Here is a 23087-nt window from a genome sequence, read left to right on the forward strand (position 1 = left end):
GAAAATTCCGGAATTCTTTTTTTGCTTAATCACCATATTTTAACAATAGAACTTGCTTGTTCTCCAAATTGGTGGATTTCCAATGTTATTATCATAATAACTTTGTTATTATGGTTATTTTATTATTATGATGAGTCGTTATTATATGTTCGTGATTTTTGTTTTTTTAAATTTTAAATTGGCAAGTTAAATTAGTAAGGTTCAATAATTAAGAAAGTATTAAAAGTTGTCTAATGTGATTTTAATTAGAAATATTATTTAGCACGGAGAAACTTTATAATTTTTATTATCATTGAATTATTAGAAAATGAGTAAACGAAAAAAGTCGTTGATACTCACTTTTTGTACATGGGAAGAAATTTATGATTGACCTCAGACTCTCACAAACCATATATTATTATTAATTATGATTGACCTCACAATTAATGTATGATTGACTACACAGTTAATTTATGATTGACCTCACAATTAATTTATGATTGACCTCACAATTAATTTATGATTGACCTCAGACTCTCACAAACCATAATATTTAAGAAATAGTTATGAAGAGTCCTGTAAACTGTCAATCAAACAGCTACGCATGAAATTTCGAGCAAACAGCTTCACATGAAATTTTCTCTGCTTGTAAATGATTTTTCTGTAAATTATTTTGACAATTTTAGTCTTTTACCTCATCTTAAGAATCATTTTTTTAAATGTTTTACAAGGAGTACACTCTAAAAAAAAAAAGGTAGGTATGTGATATACACTTAGTAAGGTTTAATTTTCTACCTTTTAAGGTAGAAATTTATACCTTTATGGTAGAAAATTGTATGACTGTTCATTATTTTTAGTATAATTTTCTACCCTAGAAGGTAAAAAATCAAACCTTACTAAGGATGTATCGTGTATTCTACCCTTAAGTTAGAAGTTTCTACTTTTTTTTTTAGAGTGTATTAACATAAATAACAAATGTTTGTGTTGCTGTATTTTTGGGTGGAAATAGCATCCAACTGTCCTTCACTTAGCCTTAACTCACTATTTTTGAGATAATTTTCAGCAGCTTTCTACTGTAACTTTCTGCAACACGCAGTAAAATCTCAATAACTCAAATTCCTGTTGAACTCAATTTCTCATTAAAGTTGCTTGATAACTTGAACATTCACTAAATGAACCCATTTTCTTTGTCCCTTGCATGGTAGAGTTATTGGGAGTTTACTGTATTTCTAAACTAATAATTTTATTTTGTTTTGCATTTTATTATATGCTATACTTTACAATTTTACAATTTTAGCATAAGAATGTCTCACTGAGTTTTATGATCCCTCATTTAAATAAATCTTTAATTTTTTTTTTACAAACTACAAAATTTGCTTGTTTTGTAAAAAAATTTTATCTATATTTATGTAGGCTTACCTGGCAATTCTTTACCTTAAACCAAAAATGCAAATTTTTTTGCGAGGTCAAAAAGTTAAAACTGTAGTTATACAAAAGAGTTTAAGCAAAACAGAGATCGATACATACAAGCCAGTAAATAAAAGACAAGCAAAGATAGTTTTTGGTTTTGGACAAAATATTAACCATTATGGAATAATGATGTATCATCGAAATCGACTTATCAAACCATATGTGCGCGTGGGTTACCAACTTAAAGTAAGATTTAAATAAAAGTATATAATTATAACAGTATATATATATTTTATATATATATATATGTATATTTTTTATATATATATATATGTATATGTATGTATGTATGTATGCATGCATGCATGCATGCATATGTCAGCCCTTGGAATTAGGGTCGGCATTTAGCAATGTCAACCTTACTGCCGACCTAAAAGTATTTGAGGTCAGCATGGTTACCCCTTTGTGTGAAATTTTTTTTGGCAACCTGATGCCAACCTCTAACAGTGTGTGGTCAGCAATTTATTACCGACCTCATTTTTCCTAATTCTGAGGTTTGTATATGTACTAGGGTGATGACTTTTTTTTTTTTTAAACATTATTTCCTGTAGCATGAATGAATGAACTTTTGCCTATTAATGACTAAAATGATGTTTATTACATTAAAATATTAAAAAAGGTCATGCATAAACCACTTTGGAATGCTATTTATGTAGGCATTTTAGCATTTTATGTAATTGTATTAACTATATATATATATAATATATATATATATATATATATATATATATATATATATATATACATATATATATTATATATGTTATATACACTGTATATATATATATATATATATATATATATATATATATATATATATATATATATATATATATATATATATATATATATATATGTATATATATATATATATATATATATATATATATATATATATATATATATATATATATATATATATATATATATATACACACTGTATATATATATATATATATATATATACTATGTATATAACATAAGTCATAAAACCGACTTGTGCGATAATTTATGTAGCAGAGAAATGTATGGAATTTTCTAGAACATCATTTAATGCTGTGCGCCGTCAGCCATAACAGTGACGTCACGGTGATGTAATTGTTCGGGAAGCTTCTGTAGAGTTCTAAAATTTTCTTTAGCTGTTTTGCAGTCTGCTCTAAACTGGTATATAAGAGAGGTGTTCAAAGCGGGTAGTTGAGTTTTAATTATCTTAATTTCATATCAACATTATTGCCTTATTTTAATTATTTCGCATTCTCTATAGTTTAAGTGTAAAGAGATCCTTGTATTATTTGGTAAGTTACATTAAACTCCTTCGCAAATTATAATTGAGCATAAAACATTTTATTAGTGTTTGCCTTTTTCATTTTCTAAAATCGTTATTTGCTTCTTTTGAAATAAAATATATAAACAATAAGAGTTCAGTTGAAAACTTAATAACAGTTTCTTTAATTTGTTATGTAATTAATATTGACGTTAAAGCCTTTCCTATTTCAGTTGCTGAGTAGAAGAGAACATGTTGTTCAAGAAGAGCTCTTCTAACAGAGAAGAACAAGGAAACCTAGACAAAAAACTTAGTCCAGTTTCAAGCCTCATCAAGAAGAGGCAATGTGGCAATTTATGAAGCACCCTTGAGCGAATAGAGTCGCAAGTCCCTGAAAAACCACGTCATGGACGCTTCAAATTTCTTGAATCCACTGCCAAAGAACAGAGAAAGAGGATTAGTTTAATTGCTGTAGAGCTTAAAGACCTATGGAGCAAAATGATGAACTTCCTGCATGTATCTGATCGAGCCATTTGTGCAAAACTAGCAAAACTTCTGCAAGACTACAAGCGCTGCAGAAAAAAATAAAACTTTGATTCATTGAATGAACTGTTTGACATGACCAAGATGAAAGGTGAATGGTTGTGTAAAGAGGATGAGAACCTCTACAAACTGCAAATTGAGAGCAAAGGTCACGTTGGTTATTTGACTGGCAAACCTGCTTGTGCCAATACCATCCACCCATCTAAGCAAAAAAGCGCAATGGAAGTGACTGTGTCCACACTTACCAGCTTAGCGCTACCTGATTGCAGCACGGACTCATCCGAGAACAGTACAGACAGTCCTTAAGAGGATGACAATGCAGCATCAATGAACAAAAAGAAGCATAACCCAACAGGCATTGCAAGATGTCTTGTTACATGCTCAAAGCTGCACAAAGCAGCAGTGGTATGCCGCCAGCTTTCTGGTGAGGGCATTGAAATCCCAACCCCATGTCAATCAGCAATCCACAAGGCTATCTACAGGAGAGCTGCTCAGGTGAAAAACACTTGAAGAGCACCCTTCATCTGGAGAAGTGGAGCATACACTTTGACGGCAAACACATTGCGGGCTTTTAATATCAGGCCGTGGTCCTCAAGAATGAATCTAAAGAAATTAAGTTGACTGCGCTAAAATTGAAAGATGGGAAAGCTCATCGCAGAAGGACTCCAGGATGTGTTAGAGGAGTTCAACCTGTGGGGATCAGTTGTGATGATTGTTGCCGACTTAACAAACATGAATACTGGTAAGAAGACAGGCGTTGTTGTTCGGCTGCAGCAAATGTTTGAAGAGAAAGGTCACCCCAAACCCAAGTTCATCAGTTGCCAGCACCATGTGCTAGACCGCGTTCTTGGCGTTGTCATGGACGATGAGCTCCATGAGTCGACTAAATCGCCAAACATCGAGTATTTCTTTGTGCAGGGCTTGATGAGCAATTACAATAAATTGAAAACGGTAAAACTGAGATTAAGGATACATGCGGCTGGAGAAGATGACATGAAGTTTCTTTACCACTTCACTTGTGTCTTCCGTCAATTAACTGAGAGGAATGAGATCCTCTTTGTAAATTTCAAACAGATCCCAAACATCAGCAATGCACGCTGAAATTCTCGTGCCATTCTAACCCTTCTTGCATTTATTCTGATGCCAGAAACCTGGATTAGGTTGCGTAAAATCTTTTCATTCATATATTACTCATGGGCTGACCATTGGTTCAGCAGTCAATTGTTCCGCGTTGAAAATTTTGAAGAACTATCTGAAGCTCTGAATGACTAACCAAAAGCTCTCAATTGCTTGAAAACCCACTAGAAAACAGATGACTCTCCAATCAACATTGCCCGAAGCAACCAGTGCTGCAAGCGTGCCATCAAAGATATGCAAGAATTGCACGACTCCTGCCGCAACAAGGACAACCTCCCACTGAGATTCATCCTCTCTAATGACATTATCATGACTATTTGACTTCCTTGTGTGCTTGATGATCCTATATAATGTTGTATGCATGTGACTCTACGGCTTGTGTTCAATTTTGTATCTGCTTACAGTGACTTCAAAAATTTAGCCAAAAAGCTAAAAAATAAAATTCTTAAAATCATTTTGTGTGTGAGGTTTTTTTATTAAATCGCCTTGAATGTAATATTTTATTTAATCTTAAATGAAAGCTCATCAAATTATGATACAGGGAAATAAGGTTGTATAAAAGTTGTCACCCTAATATGCACAGCCCTCGGAATTAGGAAAAATAAGGTTGGCAAAAAATTGCTGATCTAAAACCATTTTAGGTCGGCACATTATTTTAACACAGAGTTCAACAAATTGACAAACATGCAAATTGGTATCATAATGTTTGCAGAAAAACAAATGCAGAGTCAATTTTTGCTTTCAAATGTCAATATTTGCCTAAAAATTTGAAAAATTAATGAAAGTTTTGCTTATTTTATTTTTATCAATTTACTTATTAATAAAGCGTTTGTTTTTCCATTTTTATTTTAATTGTTTTGTTTACAATTCAAATTAATGGTTAATTTTGGAATTTAAATGGAATGTACATTTGACCTTAATTGTTATTATTACTAGAAATTTTTTTTTGAAAAAATATTTTTGTTTTTCGTACTTATTGTGACTATTTTATTAAGAATTTAGATAAAAAGTTTTTTATTTAATTATTTTCTTATTAGAAATTAAAAAAATGTTCTTTTTTTTCATTTTTATTTTAACTGTTTTGTTTACAATTTAAATAAAAGGTCTGTATCTAGAATTTAAGTAAAATGTTCATTATGCCATTTTATTTTTTATTTTTTGTATTACTTAAGTTAGAAATTTTCATTTTTATTTTAATTCTTATATTTTGAATATAAATAAAGCGTTATTTTTTTATTATTTTATTTTTTTATTAACTTGTTCAGAACTTTTTTCTGTTTTTATTTTAACTAATTTATTCAGGTTTTAAATAAAATGTTTGTTTTACTGGGTTTTTTTTATAATTATTTTATTAAGAATTAAAAAAAATGTTTGTTCTTTCTTTTTTAGTTGAATAATTTAATTGAGAATTAAAATAAAACGTTAATTTTGTTGTTTTATCTAATTAAAATATTAAATATAGTCAAGTTTTTAAATTCTAAGGTCGACAAAAGTTGCAAACCTTAGTCACTGTCAGTTTGGCATTGACAAATGCTGACCCTAATTACGAGGATATGTATGTATATATGTGTGTATGTGTGTATGTTTGTATGTATGTATGTATGTATGTATGTATGTATGTATGTATGTATGTATTTATAGTTTATATATATATATATTTATGTAAGTATGCATTTTTTTGCTTTGTGTACCTAAATTTTTACCATAAATGATACATGTTAGTTTTAGATCTTTAAGTTAACCGAATGCCTTATAAACTGTAAACCTAATTCTATGTATGTACATTCACTGTGCCAAAATAAATCAGTTGATGTATGTACTTTATTCCAAATTTTTTCTGTTAGCTTGGTTTGATATTAACTTTTTTTGACATTTGTATTGTTCAACGCATTTAAAAGCCATTTTGTTTTTATCTCCCCCAACTCAACAAGAGCTCATACATAATCATTATACTTATGGTTAGGAAGTACTCTTCTCCCATAGCGAGTGAACCAAGCAGACTGTATCTCTGTCTCACAATTTGTTGGATAGTTTTGGTTAGCGTGGTCCATACTATTATCAGCTTTGCCATCATCTAGGGAATTTATTTGAGAACTTTGATCTTTGATTACGATGTGTTTTAAGTTTGTTTCAGGAGGTTTAACCAGTGTTAGATTGTAATTGTCATCAGTTGTTATATCTTCTTCTTTTTTGTCTACATGATGATGTTATCAGTTGTTATATCTTCTTTTTTGTCTCCTATTGGTCTCTAGTTGGTCCAAATTGTTGATTAAATTTCGAAACATGAAACTGTATATTTAAATGTTTACAAAAATTTTTTATTAAAAAATTGCATCATAGTTACTCAGTTGACTTAAATAAAGTTAATGCTTGCAGTACAATGCATCAACAAGGGAAAAAATGAAGCCTTAAGTGCTCTAGATGTGCACAGTCAAAGGCTATACATTATATTATTTTTGTATAAAAAAATGTTTATACACTTTTAATGATTGTCATTGTTTTTATGTTTTAATTGTGAACAATTATAAAGTGCTTAAAAAATATTTCATTTAGGCTAACAAAGCCGGTGTTGGTGTAATTGGTGTCATTGAATGCAGCTGGTTGCAGCCAACGCATAATAAGCAAGATTTTGATTACACACAACTTTACCGATCTACTATGGCTGCACTTGGTGTTAAATTGAATGAGTATTGGAACGAAAAGTGTTTTAATAATACAAATGGACTTGAGAGTTTGATAACAGAAAAGTAATTTTAGTTATTGAGACTAATAATTTTATTTTAAGGTTCCATTAAGCTATTATGCACTTGATGAGTATCTGTTAAATATTTGTTTTGCATACTTTACATACTCTTTAAGATATTGACCATATAAATATTATCTACTATTGGGAGTCCTTAAAATGAGTTATTTGTTTAAGACTTTATTTTGCACTGTATCACTGTTAACTTTCTGATAAAATTTATTTTTAAATTATCAGCTAAAGTACAAAATTATTTCAAACAAGGAGACCATTTTGCTAAATATAAAAAGTGAAATCAAATACAAGTTGATATGAAAACAAATTCCTATTTTTATATTTTGGAAAAGTAGAAAAAGTTTTAGGGTGTCATAAACTTTGAGTTTGATACTAATATGATGTAAAATAATTTTTTTAAATGACATACCAATTTTGGAAAAAACTTTGTGTAAGTTTTGCTTAGGCTCAAAGATAAGCAAACTTAAAACAAGACAAGTTGCCCGCTATTTACTTACTTATGTTTGGTGTAAATAAAAAACAACATTTAAATAATAAAATAGCATTTGTATTATTCTGGTTCATTATTGATATACTACAAAACTAAATAATATATCCCTATAGCATAATATATTTTGTATATATTACAGACACATTGTACAACTTCCCTCCCCTCTTTATATATATTATTATATATATATATATATATATTAATATATATATATATATATATATATATATATATATATATATATATATATATATATATATATATAATATATATATATATATATATATATATATATATATATATATATATATATATTAATATATATATATATATATTGATATATATATATTGATATATATATATATATATATATATATATATATATATATATATATATATATATATATATATTAATATATATATATATATATTAATATATATATATTAATATATATATATATATATATATTTATATATATATATATATATATATATATATATATATACATATATATATATATATATATATATATATATATATATATATATATATATATATATATATATATCAATATATATATATCAATATATATATATTAACATATGTGTGTTAGGGTGCATCAAACGCCCCATACTTTTAAAAATTGATCTGTCCCTATTCTTAAAACTTTCTATTGGTTCTCACAAGACACTCTGTTAAATTTTTATAAAATTGAATAAGATTTAAGGGGGCCACCTAAAGTCTGAAACTTGCAACAAGACCCTAAACAGAAGAAAAAAAAGTTTTTCAAATGTATGTCATGTTGGGTCTCAAAAGAAGCGAAATTTAATGAAAATTTCAAAAATAATATTTACACAGTAATTATTATTTTAAGTTTTATTATTATTATTTTTTACCAAAAAATAAAAAAAACCCTTTCATGGTTTTTGTCGAAATTTTTTTCAAGAAATTTTTAAAGAAAAATGAATAATTTTTATAAAATTAAGTTATTTTAATGTAAATATATTAAAATAACTAACATTTAAAATAACATAAATTGTACTCACAAGTAAAACTCTTATCATTTTAAATAAATAAACAGAGAACGCAGAAACATATTAAAGGTCATGTATGAACCTGTATTTTACATTATCAACTCAAATCTTCTAAGTTTGTCATTTAACAAGTATTTCTATTGTTTACTGTGTTTTTGCAGATATTTTGTGTATTTTGTGTTAGTGTTTTAAAAATTTCAAGTGCAGAAGTTCAAAGGTAAAATTAAAATTATTTTTTTAGTGTAAATTCAAAATATTGGAAAAAATATGCCTAAAGGTAAGCCAATAAGTGTTGAAAAAAGGACAGCAATACTCACTTTGCTTCAAGAAGGCTATACAGTTAAAAAAATAGCTGAAAAATTAAATCTGAGTAAATCAACAGTTAGCTATACGATTCGTCGATATCGAGAATCTGGAAGTTTGGAAGACAGAAATCGTCCAGGTCCTTCTCGTATAACAACAAAAACTGATGACCGATGTATAAAATTCATCAGTAAGCGTAATCAAATGTTAACTGCTCCACAAATAACAGCTGTTTTCAACTGTGATCGAGAAAAAAAAGTTTCTTTCAGTACAATCAAACGAAGATTGCAAAAAGCTAATTTGCATGGTCGTGTTGCTATCCGAAAATCATATCTACGAAAAGTTAATCGACAGAAGAGATTCCGTTGGGCACAGCTCCACAAAAATTGGACGATGGATGAATGGAAACAAGTACTCTGGACCGATGAGTCAAAATTTGAAGTTTTTGGAAATAAGCGAAGAGTTAGAAGATCTGCTGAAGAAAAAATGCTAACTCAATGTCTGGTTCCAACAGTAAAACATGGTGAAGGCTCTGTGATAGTTTGGGGTTGTTTTTCTCTGGATGGAGTGGGATATTTGCATAAAATCGATGGTATAATGAGAGCAGAACATTATAGAGATATCCAGGAAACAAGTGCAATCCCTTCAGGACTTCGATTAATTGGAGATAATTTTATTCTGATGCATGATAATGACCCTAAACATACTGCATTATTATGTAGAAATTATTTAGAATCAAAAAAAGCTGAAAATGTATTACGTGTAATGACCTGGCCTCCCCAAAGCCCAGACCTCAACCCTATTGAGTTACTATGGGATGAACTGGATAGAAAAATTAGAACTGTATGTCCAACATCAAAATCTCATTTATGGAACATTATAGAGCAGGAATGGAATAATATTCAAAAAGAAACAATTAGAAAATTAATTGAAAGAATGCCGAGAATAGTTAAAGCAGTTATTAAATCAAAGTGTGGTTTTTTTGACGAAGAAAAAAATTTAATTATTACAATGGTTTTTGTACATTTTTATTACATAAAACTGACTAATAATATATTTTATATTGAAAATGTATAAAAAATATAATTTTTATTACTATAAATTAAAAATTTTATAACGTAATTATATATTAATTTTGCTTTTTCGAAAAAATCTCCACTGTCCTAACTTCTGTGAGCAGCAGTTTACATTTAAAAAACTTTTTTTTCTTCTGTTTAGGGTCTTGTTGCAAGTTTCAGACTTAAGGTGGCCCCCCTAAATCTGATTCAATTTTGAAAAAATTTAATAAAGTGTCTTGTGAGAACCAAGAGAAAGTTTTAAGAATAAGGACAGATCAATTTTTAAAAGTATGGTATATATATATATATATATATATATATATATATATATATATATATATATATATATATATATATATATGTATATATGTATATATGTATATATGTATATATATATATATATATATATATATATATATATATATATATATATATATATATATATATATATATATATATATATATATATATATATAAACCCTCAGAGTTAGGATCGGCATTCAGCATTGCCGACTTCACTGTCATCAGTGTCTGATGTCGGTGACAGTGTCTGACATTGTTGGCAACTTTTTGCTGACCTCCTAATATTTGCAAAACGAAAGTTTTATTTAAATTCTAAAAAAAGTAATTAATATAAAGACTAAAAAATGTTTTATTTAAAATCTAAATAAACTTGTTAAAATAAAAACAGAAAAAGAATATTTTATTTAAATTCTAAAAGAATATTTTATTTAAATTCTAAAAAAAATAATTGCAATAAAAAAGCAAAACAAACTTTTTTTTTTAACTTTTAAAATTACAATAAAAAAAAAAAGTTGTTTTATTAAAATTTGTCTATTGAAACTTGATTTATTGAAAAGCTTCTTTTTTATGAAAAAAAAATTGTTTTTTGGGAACTTTTTTTTAAAAAAAATTTCTGATAAAACAATTAAAATAAAACTACAAAACAAATATTAATTATAAATTTCAAATATAAAATTTAAATATCACATATAAAATTAATTATCCATTCTAAAATATAAATTAATTATAAAATTAAAAAAACAAAAGAAATTTAAAATTCACAAACACCGGGTTAATAAAAAAAAAGAAATTGCTTTTACTCAGGGTTTTTGGTGTTATTGCTCAACTTTACATAAGTATAACTTAGAGCAAAGCCACTTAAATTTTTATTCAAGTAAAGCTGAGCACTTAACTCCAAAAATGCTAAGTAATTGCTAAGCTTTATGTAAATAAAAGTTTCATTAAAATTTCTGAATTTTAATTAATGTAAAGCTAAGCAATTACTGAGTAAAAGCATGTATATATATGTATATGTATATATATATATATATATATATATATATATATATATATATATATATATATATATATATATATATATATATACATGTATACATATATATATATATATATATATATATATATATATATATATATATATATATATATATATATATATATATATATATATATACATATACATGTATATATATATATCTTTTTTGGGTTTTTTCAACATATTCGCTCCCAACAATGCTGCAAACAACCACTAATTAGAGTTGGAAGTTACTGAAAGATAAAAGATGAAGATTGTAGAGCAAGATAACGATTGACAGGCGACTTAAAATAGTAGTATTGTAGTATTTGTAGAAAAGAGAAAGAGAAGCAACATTACGATGATGTGATAATGGTTGGAGATTGGCTGCAAGAGCAGGTCCAACTATGTTCACAATACGTTTTTGCACCTTGCCTAAAAGAGAAAGGACATCATCAGAAGATCCACCCCAAATATGGCAACAACATTCCATACAAGGCCAGATTTGAGATTTATAGTGATAGTGAATAGAATCGCGATTAAGAAAGTGTAGAGCTCTATAAAGAGGTGCAGCCTTGACAGATACTAATCTTGCAATGGACTTGATATATGGTTTCCAAGAAAGATCGGAAGTAAGAGTTAATCCTAGAAGATGAAGGGTAAATGATTAATCAAGTACATTACAGTTCATAAATATAGGAAGATCTAAATTATTGCAGTAACGATTGGCTGTAAAAAATTGAGTTTTATCTGAATCAAAGTTCACCAGCCACTGTGAGCCCCATGCTGTAGCAGAAGTAAGCTCTAAGCAATTAGAGAGTGCTGGTTTCTTATCATGACAAGAATAAAGGGTAGTATCATCAGTGAACAATGCCACCTTAGAGGTGAGAATATCTGGAAGATCATAAATGTAAATTAAAAAAAGAATAGGGCCAAGGATTGAACCTTAAAAAACCCCTGAAGTTACAGAATAAGAAGAAGAGTGCTTTCCATCAAGGACAACTTTTATACTACGATTGGAAAGGAAGGATTCAATAATCATAAAGATGTTACAGATACACCATAAGAAGTAAGCTTATGGAGAAGACCAGCACGCCAAACTTTATCATATATATATATATATACATATATATATATATATATATATATATATATTATATATATATATATATATATATATATATATATATATATGTATATATATATATGTATATACATACATGGACAATGCCACAGTAGGATATGAAAAAGTAGTCAAATTTTATTCTCTTTTTCGTCAACTTCTAGCAAATTAATATTGAGATGGGCACAAGAAAGTTTATTTAAAATATATCTTTAGTTCTAAAATTAATTTATTAAAATCATTTTTATGCTTTCGAAAGTTATGGTTTTTCATGTTCAAATTGTTGTTGATCAGATTTTATATTTTATGAAATATATATATTTCAAAAAAATTACGAAAGAAGTTTAGCTATTTTCATTTCACAAAAGTTAACAAAAACATGATAAAATTTTGTTTTTTCTAAAATTTAATTACTTAACTTTTTTTTTTTAATAATATATGTGAAAGAATATTAAGTGTTAGGTTTTTTATATTTAAAGTTTTGAATAATGATGCTTAGTTAAAGCACATTTTAGTTTTAATTAGTTAATTTTAAATTTGTGTAACGTAAATTAAAACTACATATTTTCTGGTGCTTTTTCGTAAAGGTTTTGTTGTTTACAAAATGAACAGGTTTTTACCCAATTCGTATTTGGTTAATATTTTTGTTTTAGTAAACAAATCATTTATAAATGCAGTTAAGAGAATCGTCCATAAATGTCACCCTATATTTTTCAATTTTTAACCCCTTCCTTTCTGTAACTAACTGTCACGTATATCTGCAATCCTTCTCCCTCCTAAACTGTGATAGCAGTTTTTATGTCAAAAATATTTTAAAATATTTTAATGTAAATACTTTGCAACATATAAAAAATTCAACTTAATGAAAATAAGACAATGCACATAAACATAAGAAGTGTAAGCAAAACTTTCGACTAAGTAAAAGATTTTCTTATTTAAATGACTTAACAAGTATTAATAAATTTCTCATACTAAAGTAATTTCTTAAAGTTGCTCTTGTTTTGGATTTGACAACTTTGATAAATATTATGAAAAATCACTTAGGAAGAGTGCCACCAGTGTTATAAATTGCCTTTGTTAATTACTTTTGATGAATGAGTTTAGTACTTTTGTAATTTTTTGTTACATAACTCTAAAGAATCTAACTCTTAATAATAGATATAAAAAATCCTCAATAATAATTGCTCGGCAACGTAAGTGATGTAATGTAAATTAAATGTATAGTATCAAAAAAACAAATTTATTTTCCTTAGCCGGTCACCTCTGATAAATTTTTATATATTTTAAAATTGGTATAGAATTCTCAACATCTTGTGAAAGTTTCCAATACAAACCGCTTTACTGATCAGAAATCTGACCTAAAAGTTAAAGCAATTTTTTTTACTTTGTTTTCTGTGTAACATAAGTTAAGTTGCAGTAATAAGTTCGCCTTCGTTTTGATGCATGTGTGTGTGTGTATATATATGTATCAGCCCTCGGAATTAGGGTTGGCATTTGGCAATGCCTATCTAACTGCCAACCTAAAAGTGTTTAAGACCTCATTTCAATGTTTTATGGTAACCTCTTTGTGTCAAATTTTTTTTGTCGGCCTGATGCCGAATTGTAATAGTTTGAGGTTGGCAATTAGGGTTGATATACATACATCTTAGGGTTAGGTTGGCAATTAGGGTTGATATACATACACCTTAGGGTTGATATACATACATACATACAAGCCTTCCCAGGAGAGGCATGCGGTCGCACGCCTTGAGTGAACATGGATATAATTTTTTTTTTGGATAACTGGGCCACGCTTTTTTAGCATATATTAAAAATGGCGCATTTTTAAAAAGGCGCTGAGAAAATCAAACTAATTCGTTGTATTATTTTATTATTTTTATTAATAATTTGTTCTTATCATTAATAAGGAAATAATAACATAAAAATTATATGTATATATATATTTTTTATTTTTTTTTTGAATTTTTTTTTTTCTTATAACAAAATTTTTTTTTTTTTCATTTTACATATTTTTTTTTCTAATTTAAAAATTTTTTTTTTATTACAAATTTTTTTCTCATCACAAAATAAACAATACAAAAGAAATAGTTGATAGAAAATACCACAACATTTCCTAAGTACTTTTTTGCAATGCAATAAAAGACGATCATTGAAAAAAAACAGATCAGGGTTTCAGGTGAGAGAAATGAGTACAAAAGCTATCACAAAATCTTTACAAACTGTTTTATCCTGGAAATACGATTTCCTTGGTTATGATGTCATAACTGTCAATAGTGTTTACACAGTCGTCAAAGTATGGTGTAAGCTATGTTCTAAGCGTGAGAATATCTCTGACACATTTGGGTGTGCCAAAAATTCTTTAAATGCTTTTTCAAAAGGAACTAATGTTGTGACACATCATCAGGTATAATTTATTGATTTATATGTTTACTTTAAAAAATAGTCATGGTGTCTATATTGTAGAAATCTAGGATGTAACAAGAATGTTAGAACTAGGATGCTATAAAAAGTTGTGTTATTTTTTTAATTTCTATCCAACGTAAAGAGACATTCGTCAACAGCATCGCATATAGAGGCAGTACGATTAGAAAATTTTGATAAATCTCCTTTGAAGCGAAAACAAACAAACGACATCTCATCAATAAGCCGAGATGTCAATGAAGCTTATTTAAAGTTAATGCGGACCGCTTACGAATTGGCTATGCATCCGGCTATGCCGCATAGCAATTTTGAAGTGCTCATAAAAGTTCAACGTGACAACGGTGTCAAATTATTGCAAGGCAAAAGTAACAAAAACGCAGGTATTCTATATATATATATATATACAAGGCCGTAGACAACTTTTTTTAGTGCTGGAGATTGTAAAAAATTTGCGATATTTTGAGTCTGTACACAAAAATTATATTATTATAATATAATGAAGGATTATTTTTACAAACATGGAAATTATTTTTAGAAATGGATGATTTTTTCAAAAAATTAGGGAGCTCCCCCTCCCCCCACAAACTTTAAAGCTGTGTCGGCGGCTATGATGTAACAATAGACTAATAGAAAAACTATTTTTATTTTAAAATAGCCATATTTTATTTTAGCCAGGAAATTTATACATTGCATCGCTGAAACAATTACGGAGAAGATTGCGGCCATTATTGAGAAAAAGCCATTCATGGCTTTGCTTTCAGATGGTAGCCAGGCTAGAAAAACTGGCAGTGACAGAGGCAGTGTTAGTTAGGGTGCAGCATTCCGGTGTGCCATGTTATTTCTTTGTTGCGCTATGCAACATGGCTGATTTCGGAGGAGGTAATGCTGATTCTTTAAAATTAGCATTAGACAGTGTATTTCTAAAAAATAACATTACGCAATGTAAAATTCCTCTGTCCATTACCGAATATCGTACAAAGTTGGTTTCTGCCACCGCAGACAGAGCTAATGTAAATATGGGCATTTATACTGGGGCATTAACTCAATTGAAAGAAACACACCCTTGGTTGGTAAATATTCATTGCGTTAATCACCGGCTGGAACTTGCCATTAAAGATGCTATGAAGCAGTTTAAAGAATTTACAAAATGTGACAACTTTTATACAACTCTTTTTTATCTTTTAAGAAACTCAGGTAAGCTAAAGGAGTCCTGCAGAGAAGCAGCAGCCGCCAATCAATACAATATTATGCACTTGGTAAAATTACTGGAACTAGATTTGCCTCGCATAGACAAAAAGGTTTTACGAAGCTTCTACATAACTGGCCCTTATATTTAGTTGCACTACCTAATGCTCTTGCAAGCCAACATGGTTATCAGAATGAAACAAGAGCTAAAATCCAAGGAATACTTAAAACATTAACTAACTATGCTTTTCTTTGCAAAATTGGTGCATACCTTGATTTGCTTGATGCAATGGGTCCTTTGTCACTTTTTTTTGAACAGAATATTTTGTTGGCACACGAAGTTTACCCCAATGTTGTTCTGACAATAAATAATTTGACTGCACTTAAATTAGAGGAAGTTGATGATGCCATTTGTAGCGGGACGCAAAAATTTATTATAAGAGAACAAGAAGGTGTTGTTACACTTGAGTCAGGGTACTTAATGGCAGGGCACAAAAAGAAGAAATTGAAAAACAAGGGATACCTTTACATCAAGCTTGAAGGTATGTTACACCCAACACAGTCGGATGTTGAAAGAGCTTTGGTGCTATGTAAAAAATGCATTAACCTGTTGATACCTTTAATCCAAAGTCGATTCTCGTCCTTTAAGGAAAATGAAGTTTTCACCTCCATGGCGTGGCTTGATCCACAAAATTGGAGAAACGACCAGGACAATGGCTACCAAAGTATACTATACATTGTGCAATATTTTAGGGAATCACTTTTAGCAGCAAACATTCAAGAAGCTAAGATTCTCGAAGAATGGCAAGCACTACAAATAATAGTAAACAGAAGTTATTTAAAATTAACATGTTATGAAATATGGTAAAAATTATTTACACTCAATAAATTGGATTTTCCAAATATCTTGCTAATAGCTGATTTGTGTTTGTGTTTTTCAGCATCGAATAGTGCCGTCGAAAGATGTTTCAGCACACTAACAACAATATTGTCATATAAAAGACTTGGTCTGCAGCATAACACCTTGGAAACAGCCATGTATGGACTGTAGAAGAAAAAAACGAGATATTGCAAGATCCCGTAAGTAAATATTTACAAAAGCGCAGAACAAAAAAATTTCCACTCGAAAAAAGTATTAACTTTGCCCCAAATCCTGAAAATGTAAATGAAAAACCGATAACTGCACATCCGATAAGTGACACAAGTTCATCCGACAATGAACTATCGTGTCCAGATGAACGAGATGCAAAATCTAGCGAAACTGAAAGTAGCTCCACTGACGTCTCGGGAACAGATGAAGAATGCAGTGATGATGAAAGTTGTTCTACTGACAGTAAATGCAGCAAAATACTTTAAATTTCTTTGTTAAAATAATAACTATATAATACTTTGATAACTTGTAACATTTGCAATAATATAAATATATTTTGAAAATAGATTAAAAAAGTTTTCGGTCACATTTTCTGTTTCGTTTTTCGACTTGTCTCAAATATTGTTGCTGAAAAAATCAACACCTAAAAATATGTTATAAATAATTATAATATAAATAAATAAAAAATAAATATAAATAAATATACTTTTTTTTTTTATGTTTACTAGACATAAAAAAAAAATTGTAATAAGAAAAAAAAAATTTTAAATAAATATAAATATATATATATCATTTTTATGTTCATATTTTTATATTAATAATAAGAATAAATTATGAATAAAAATAATAAAATAATACGACAAATTAGTTAGGTTTTTTCAGCGCCTTTTTAAAAATGTGCCATTTTTAATATATGCTAAAGAATCATGGCCAAATTCTCAAAAAAATATATATATATATGTATGCATGGTCACTCAAAGCGACCGACCGCACGCCTCTCCTGGGAAGACCTGTAAATACATGCATACATACATACAGAGGTGGAAAGTAATGAATTACATTTTCTTGCATTACTGCAATTGAGTAGTTTTTTTTGTTAGCTTTTACTTTTTAAGTATTATTTTAAATGCGTACTTTTGCTAAAGTATATATTTTTTAAAGTATTGTACTTCATTTTAAATCATATACGTTACTAAATTAAAAAATTTATTGTGTATTAGTAATTAATTTCACAGAAAGAATTAATTTTTTTAGTTGATAAAAATTATCGTCAGTTTTATAAAATTGTTTTCATATATTTTTCAGTAATGTTTAAGTGAAGTTACGAAGACATCAAAAATATGCCTCGCTTACGTTTCGAATTTTAATCTTTCTTTTAGAATTTTAAAAGAAAATTTTAAATAGAATTTTAAAAGAAAATTTAAAATGAAAATGTTTACATTTTATACGAATTACTATGAAAAAACATGAATACACATGTGTTGTTTTTAATCAATTATATATCCTAGTTACACAATTATTGGCTTTTTTTTTGAAAATTTTTCTTTTTAGATGTTCCTTGAAAAAGTATATATAAAAAAAGATATTTATTCAAAGCATTTTTTACACATATTCATAGCACTCTCACCTTCGTAAAGTATAATGAGAAATTTTACAATTATGTGTTTTTGCTAACACAAAGAAAAAACGTGTTTTAATTGATAAAGTGAGTGTTAAATAATGATAAATTTTAATATCATGTTTATATTAAACCTAAAAATATTACTTAAATATAATAATTGAAATATATACTGAAAAGAATAGACCACGTTGTTTATGTTTTTTATTCTACAGGTCTGTTACCTAAGAATGGCTGTTAAAAAAGTAACATGGTAACGTTTACTCTGAGTACATTTTTAATGAGCTACTTTTTACTTGTACTTGAGTAAACTTTTCGACCGGTAATGTTTACTTGCACTTAAGTAAAATTGTATACAAGCAAAAGTACTTTTACTTAAGTACAAAATTTTGTTACTTTTTCCACCTCTGTATATATATATAATATAAATACAAGTAAATAAAAAATAAATTTTTTTTTGACTAATTTGTTTCAAGTTTAATATAAAATAAAATTTGTATAATTTTTATTTAAATATGTTTTTTAATTTGTTATATATATATATAGGCTTTTATTAATGTGGAGTAACACTTTACTAAAACTTTTTAAATGTAACTACACTGGTTTTTTTACTGCGGTCTTTATATATACTAAACACATACTAAAATATTATGCCATTATTATATGATAAATAATAAAATATTATACTTAAGCACATTTAAGTTTTTTTTTTGTTAAATTAAAATTTAAAAAAAATAAAAATAAATTGATATTAATTTTTAAAATTAAATGATAAAAAAAAGCAAACTTTAACTGTTATGCATTCTTTTTTTATAGCTAACCTGATGAACCTTAATTAATATAATGGCTCTTTTTTTTATAGCTTACCAGATAAACCTTAGTCATTATACATGGCTCTTTTTTTTTCATAGTTTACCTGATGAACTTTAATTATTATACATGGCTCTTTTATTTTTATAGTTTACCTGATGAACCTTGATTATTATGCATGGTTCTTTTTTTATAGCATACCTGTTGAACCTTGATTATTATGCATGGTTTTTCTTTTATAACTTACCTGATTATTTTACATGGTTCTTTTTTTATAGCTTACCTGATGAACTTTGGGTGCAATGTGAGAAACCAGATTGCTTAAAATGGAGAAAACTTCCTGACTATGTCAAAAGTGAAGATCTTCCAGAAAAGTGGTATTGTAGTATGCACCCATCACCAGAATGGAATAAATGTTCTATACCCGAAGAAGAAGAAAATTCTGAAGAAACAGTGAAACCATATCAAAAGCTTCACAAAAGGTTATAATATGTATTAAATTTTGATAAAATTAGATGTAGGGATATGCATGTAATTTATAATACAAAAAGAGTGATGTAAAACAATTGATAAGGATGTATGTTAATTTAAGTTCTATTGCACTATATAACATTTTTCTATAGTGCAATAGAACTCAAAATATTGTTTTTATTAGTTAAACATTTTTATTGGGGAAAAAAAAATTTGTTTTGTACATTTTATTTTCAAAACATTTTTATTAATGTTGTAGTTGATATTTTGTTTCCTTAATATGCACAATATTTTTTAGTTAAATAAAGGAAATAATAATGAAGTTTTTATGAATAATTAAGCTATAAAAAATATATATATATATACAGGCCTCGGCAGGAGTGCGAAAGCGATGAAAAGTTCTCCTAAAATAAACATGGCGAGCCATGCAAGCTGCTCCTCTTAACAGCTTCTTAGGAGAGCTTTTGATTTTTGTGTTTATTTGTTAAAAAAGTTGCTTATTGAATAAAAAATTTTGGTTTTATAACTGCTACAAGCTTAGGGCATGCCAAATTGTGGCAAATTATTGCCAACCTCATTTTTCCTAATTCCGAGGGTTGTATTAGTTTAGTATTCAAAAGTTTGTATTTGGTCAAATTTTAAATTTAAATAATCTTGATATGATAAAATAGTTTCTTATATCTTTGTTGTTTATTTGAAGGCCTTCTTCAGATAGTTTTCCAAGGCCGTTACCATTATTAAAAATGGTTAATGTTATTTATGACATATTTGTTATTTTGTGCCTATAGAATATTTGTTATTTTGTGTCTTATGGCATATTTGTAAAGATATAAATCATAATAACACGATTTACCACAATAACACAACTCTTTGAATTTGTCAATTTCAATTTTATGTTGACTAAAAACCACGTGAAATATTACATTGATTTAAGAATATAATAGTAAATGCTATCTTGGTAAATAGGAGTAGTACATAGATTTTTTATGGTAAAAATTGATTTTTTAGAAAAAGATTTATGACCTTGTAACTCTGTTGTAGACGTTCCTTCTTTCTCAACAGAACTTCTACATAAACCTAACTCTTGAATCAAAATTTTAACACTAATACAGTTTTTGCTATATAGACAACATTTAGTTCAATTGGGACATTAAGGTCTATTAAATCTTGATTAGTTTTTAAAAAGATTAAAACATGGTAACAATCCTGATGCATTTGGAGAGTTATTTTGTCATAATGTCATATTTTTACTATTTAGATGGTATTTTATTTTCAGAGGATTTGATTCAAATTATATCTATGATGTATTAAAAACATTATTGTTGACAAACCACCAATAGAATGTTTAGAATGTAGCAACTACTATTAGAGTTTGAAGTTATTGGAAGAGAAAAGATGAAGTTTAAAATGCAAGATAACCATTAACAGACGACTTAAAAGATTGCAAATTATATGTATCAGGAAAACAAGATAAAGAGAGCAAATTCCAAAGAATTGGTGTTGGAGAAAAAAATTAAATAATTAAGAATTTTTGAAGCACTTAGGAACAGTCACAATAAAAGGATGAGACTTAATTGAAAGGTGAGTAACACAAGAATGAATTTTAGTAGGTGGCATAGAGATGCTAGCTCTTTAGAGCAGCGTCTGTTATAGTATGTATAGAAAAGAGAAAGAGAGGCAACATTGCAACAATGTGACAATGGTTGAAGGTTTGCTGCAAGAGTAGGTCTAACTATGTTTACAATTCGTTTTTGCACCTTGTCTAAAAGAGAAAGGGCATCATTCAAAGGTCTGCTCCAGATATAGCAACAGTGTTCCATACAAGGACGGGTTTGAGATTTAAGATACCTATGAATAATCTATAAATATACTACAAATATACCAACAAACCATAATATAGTACAAATAAGTACATTTTTCTATGAAATATTTTTCTTTTGGGCATTTATAACGTTTCCCTGCTTTTAAATACACATTCTTAAACTCTTAATCAATAATAGTCAAAGTTCTTTAAAAGTATTTGAGAGCTGAATTTGTTACTGAGATTGACTTAACAAAGTTCTTTAAAAGTATATATTTGATAGCTGAATTTGTTACTGAGATTGACTTAAGGGTCATTCCATGTCAAATCAATCCAAAAAAAAATTTTTGGCGCCATGCTATCTCAAATTTTGATGATTTTTAAAATACAAGTTTATATTAATGAAAAATACTTCTCTCCAAATTTTAGTGTCTGACTCCTTACGGTTTCAGAGATATCAATACTCAGTCCCAAGCTCTTTTTTGATTTTTTTTCAGCCCCATTTATTTTTTAAGCTAATTACGTAACACAATTAGCTTCAACTTATGAAATACTTGCTCAATAGTGTTGAAAATTTGTAAAGTTGCGTTTGAGTTCCTTGCTAAAAAAATTTTTTTAGGAAGAGGAACTCCAAAGTGGTACCTGAAACACTAAAAAATTAAAACTTCTCTATGAAAATTCAATTTTAAAATAGCGTAACATTTTATATAAGTTTTTTCTATATATAACAAACTCCTTATTACAAAAAAACTGCAGGGGTTTTCTTTTTTGAATCTGATTTATTTGCATTGAAAGTTTTATAAAAAAATTAATAAAAATTGTTATTTAATAATGAAAAAAAAAAATTATATTTATATTTTTTTTGTATTTTTTTGAAAAGATTTTAGAATCTTAAGTACAGTTCTAATATATAAACTTGTTTGCATTTCACATTGAAGATCTTCAGTTTATACAAATTCAATAAAGGATTTTCTATTTACAACATTATTTTAGAGAGAGGAACTTAAAAATGATGGCTAAAACACTAAAAAAAATTAAAGCTTCTATATGAAAATTTAATTTCAAAAAAATGTAATACTTTTTGATGCCTTTCACAAAAAATGTTAGTCTTGAGATGCCTGAAAGAAAAGATTATGAAATTTTTTCCTAATGTTGTAACAAATGCCATAAAACAAAAAACTGCAAGGGTAATCTTTTTTAAATCAAATTGATTTGCATTTAAAGTTTTATAATTCTAAACCCCACATTATTATTTAATTTCTATAAAATATCAGCAAGGTATGAATATTTTGCAATGTAAGAATGAACAGTAAGTTTTCGTAACTTATGTATTAGAGTATTAATGAAGCTACTTGTGATTTCTGTTAGACTTACTAGCTTAGATTGGTCTGTCGTCTTCTATTGTTTGTAATTTATACAATAACCATCATCT

The 23087-nt window shown here is 27.6% G+C and overlaps 1 protein-coding gene across 1 annotated transcript in view; it reads left to right on the forward strand.

Annotated features, from left to right (window-relative positions):
• The window catches only part of LOC100198134 (MORC family CW-type zinc finger protein 3), a 56952-nt gene that overhangs the window by 25680 nt on the left and 8185 nt on the right, over positions 1 to 23087 (forward strand). The window contains exons 7-9 of the mRNA XM_065793314.1: positions 1393 to 1635; positions 6947 to 7140; positions 19662 to 19865. Coding sequence (XP_065649386.1) covers positions 1393 to 1635; positions 6947 to 7140; positions 19662 to 19865 — 641 coding nt within the window. The remainder of the gene's footprint in view (positions 1 to 1392; positions 1636 to 6946; positions 7141 to 19661; positions 19866 to 23087) is intronic.

This window comes from Hydra vulgaris, chromosome 03 (genome assembly GCF_038396675.1).
Source record: "Hydra vulgaris chromosome 03, alternate assembly HydraT2T_AEP".
NCBI lineage: Eukaryota > Metazoa > Cnidaria > Hydrozoa > Anthoathecata > Hydridae > Hydra > Hydra vulgaris.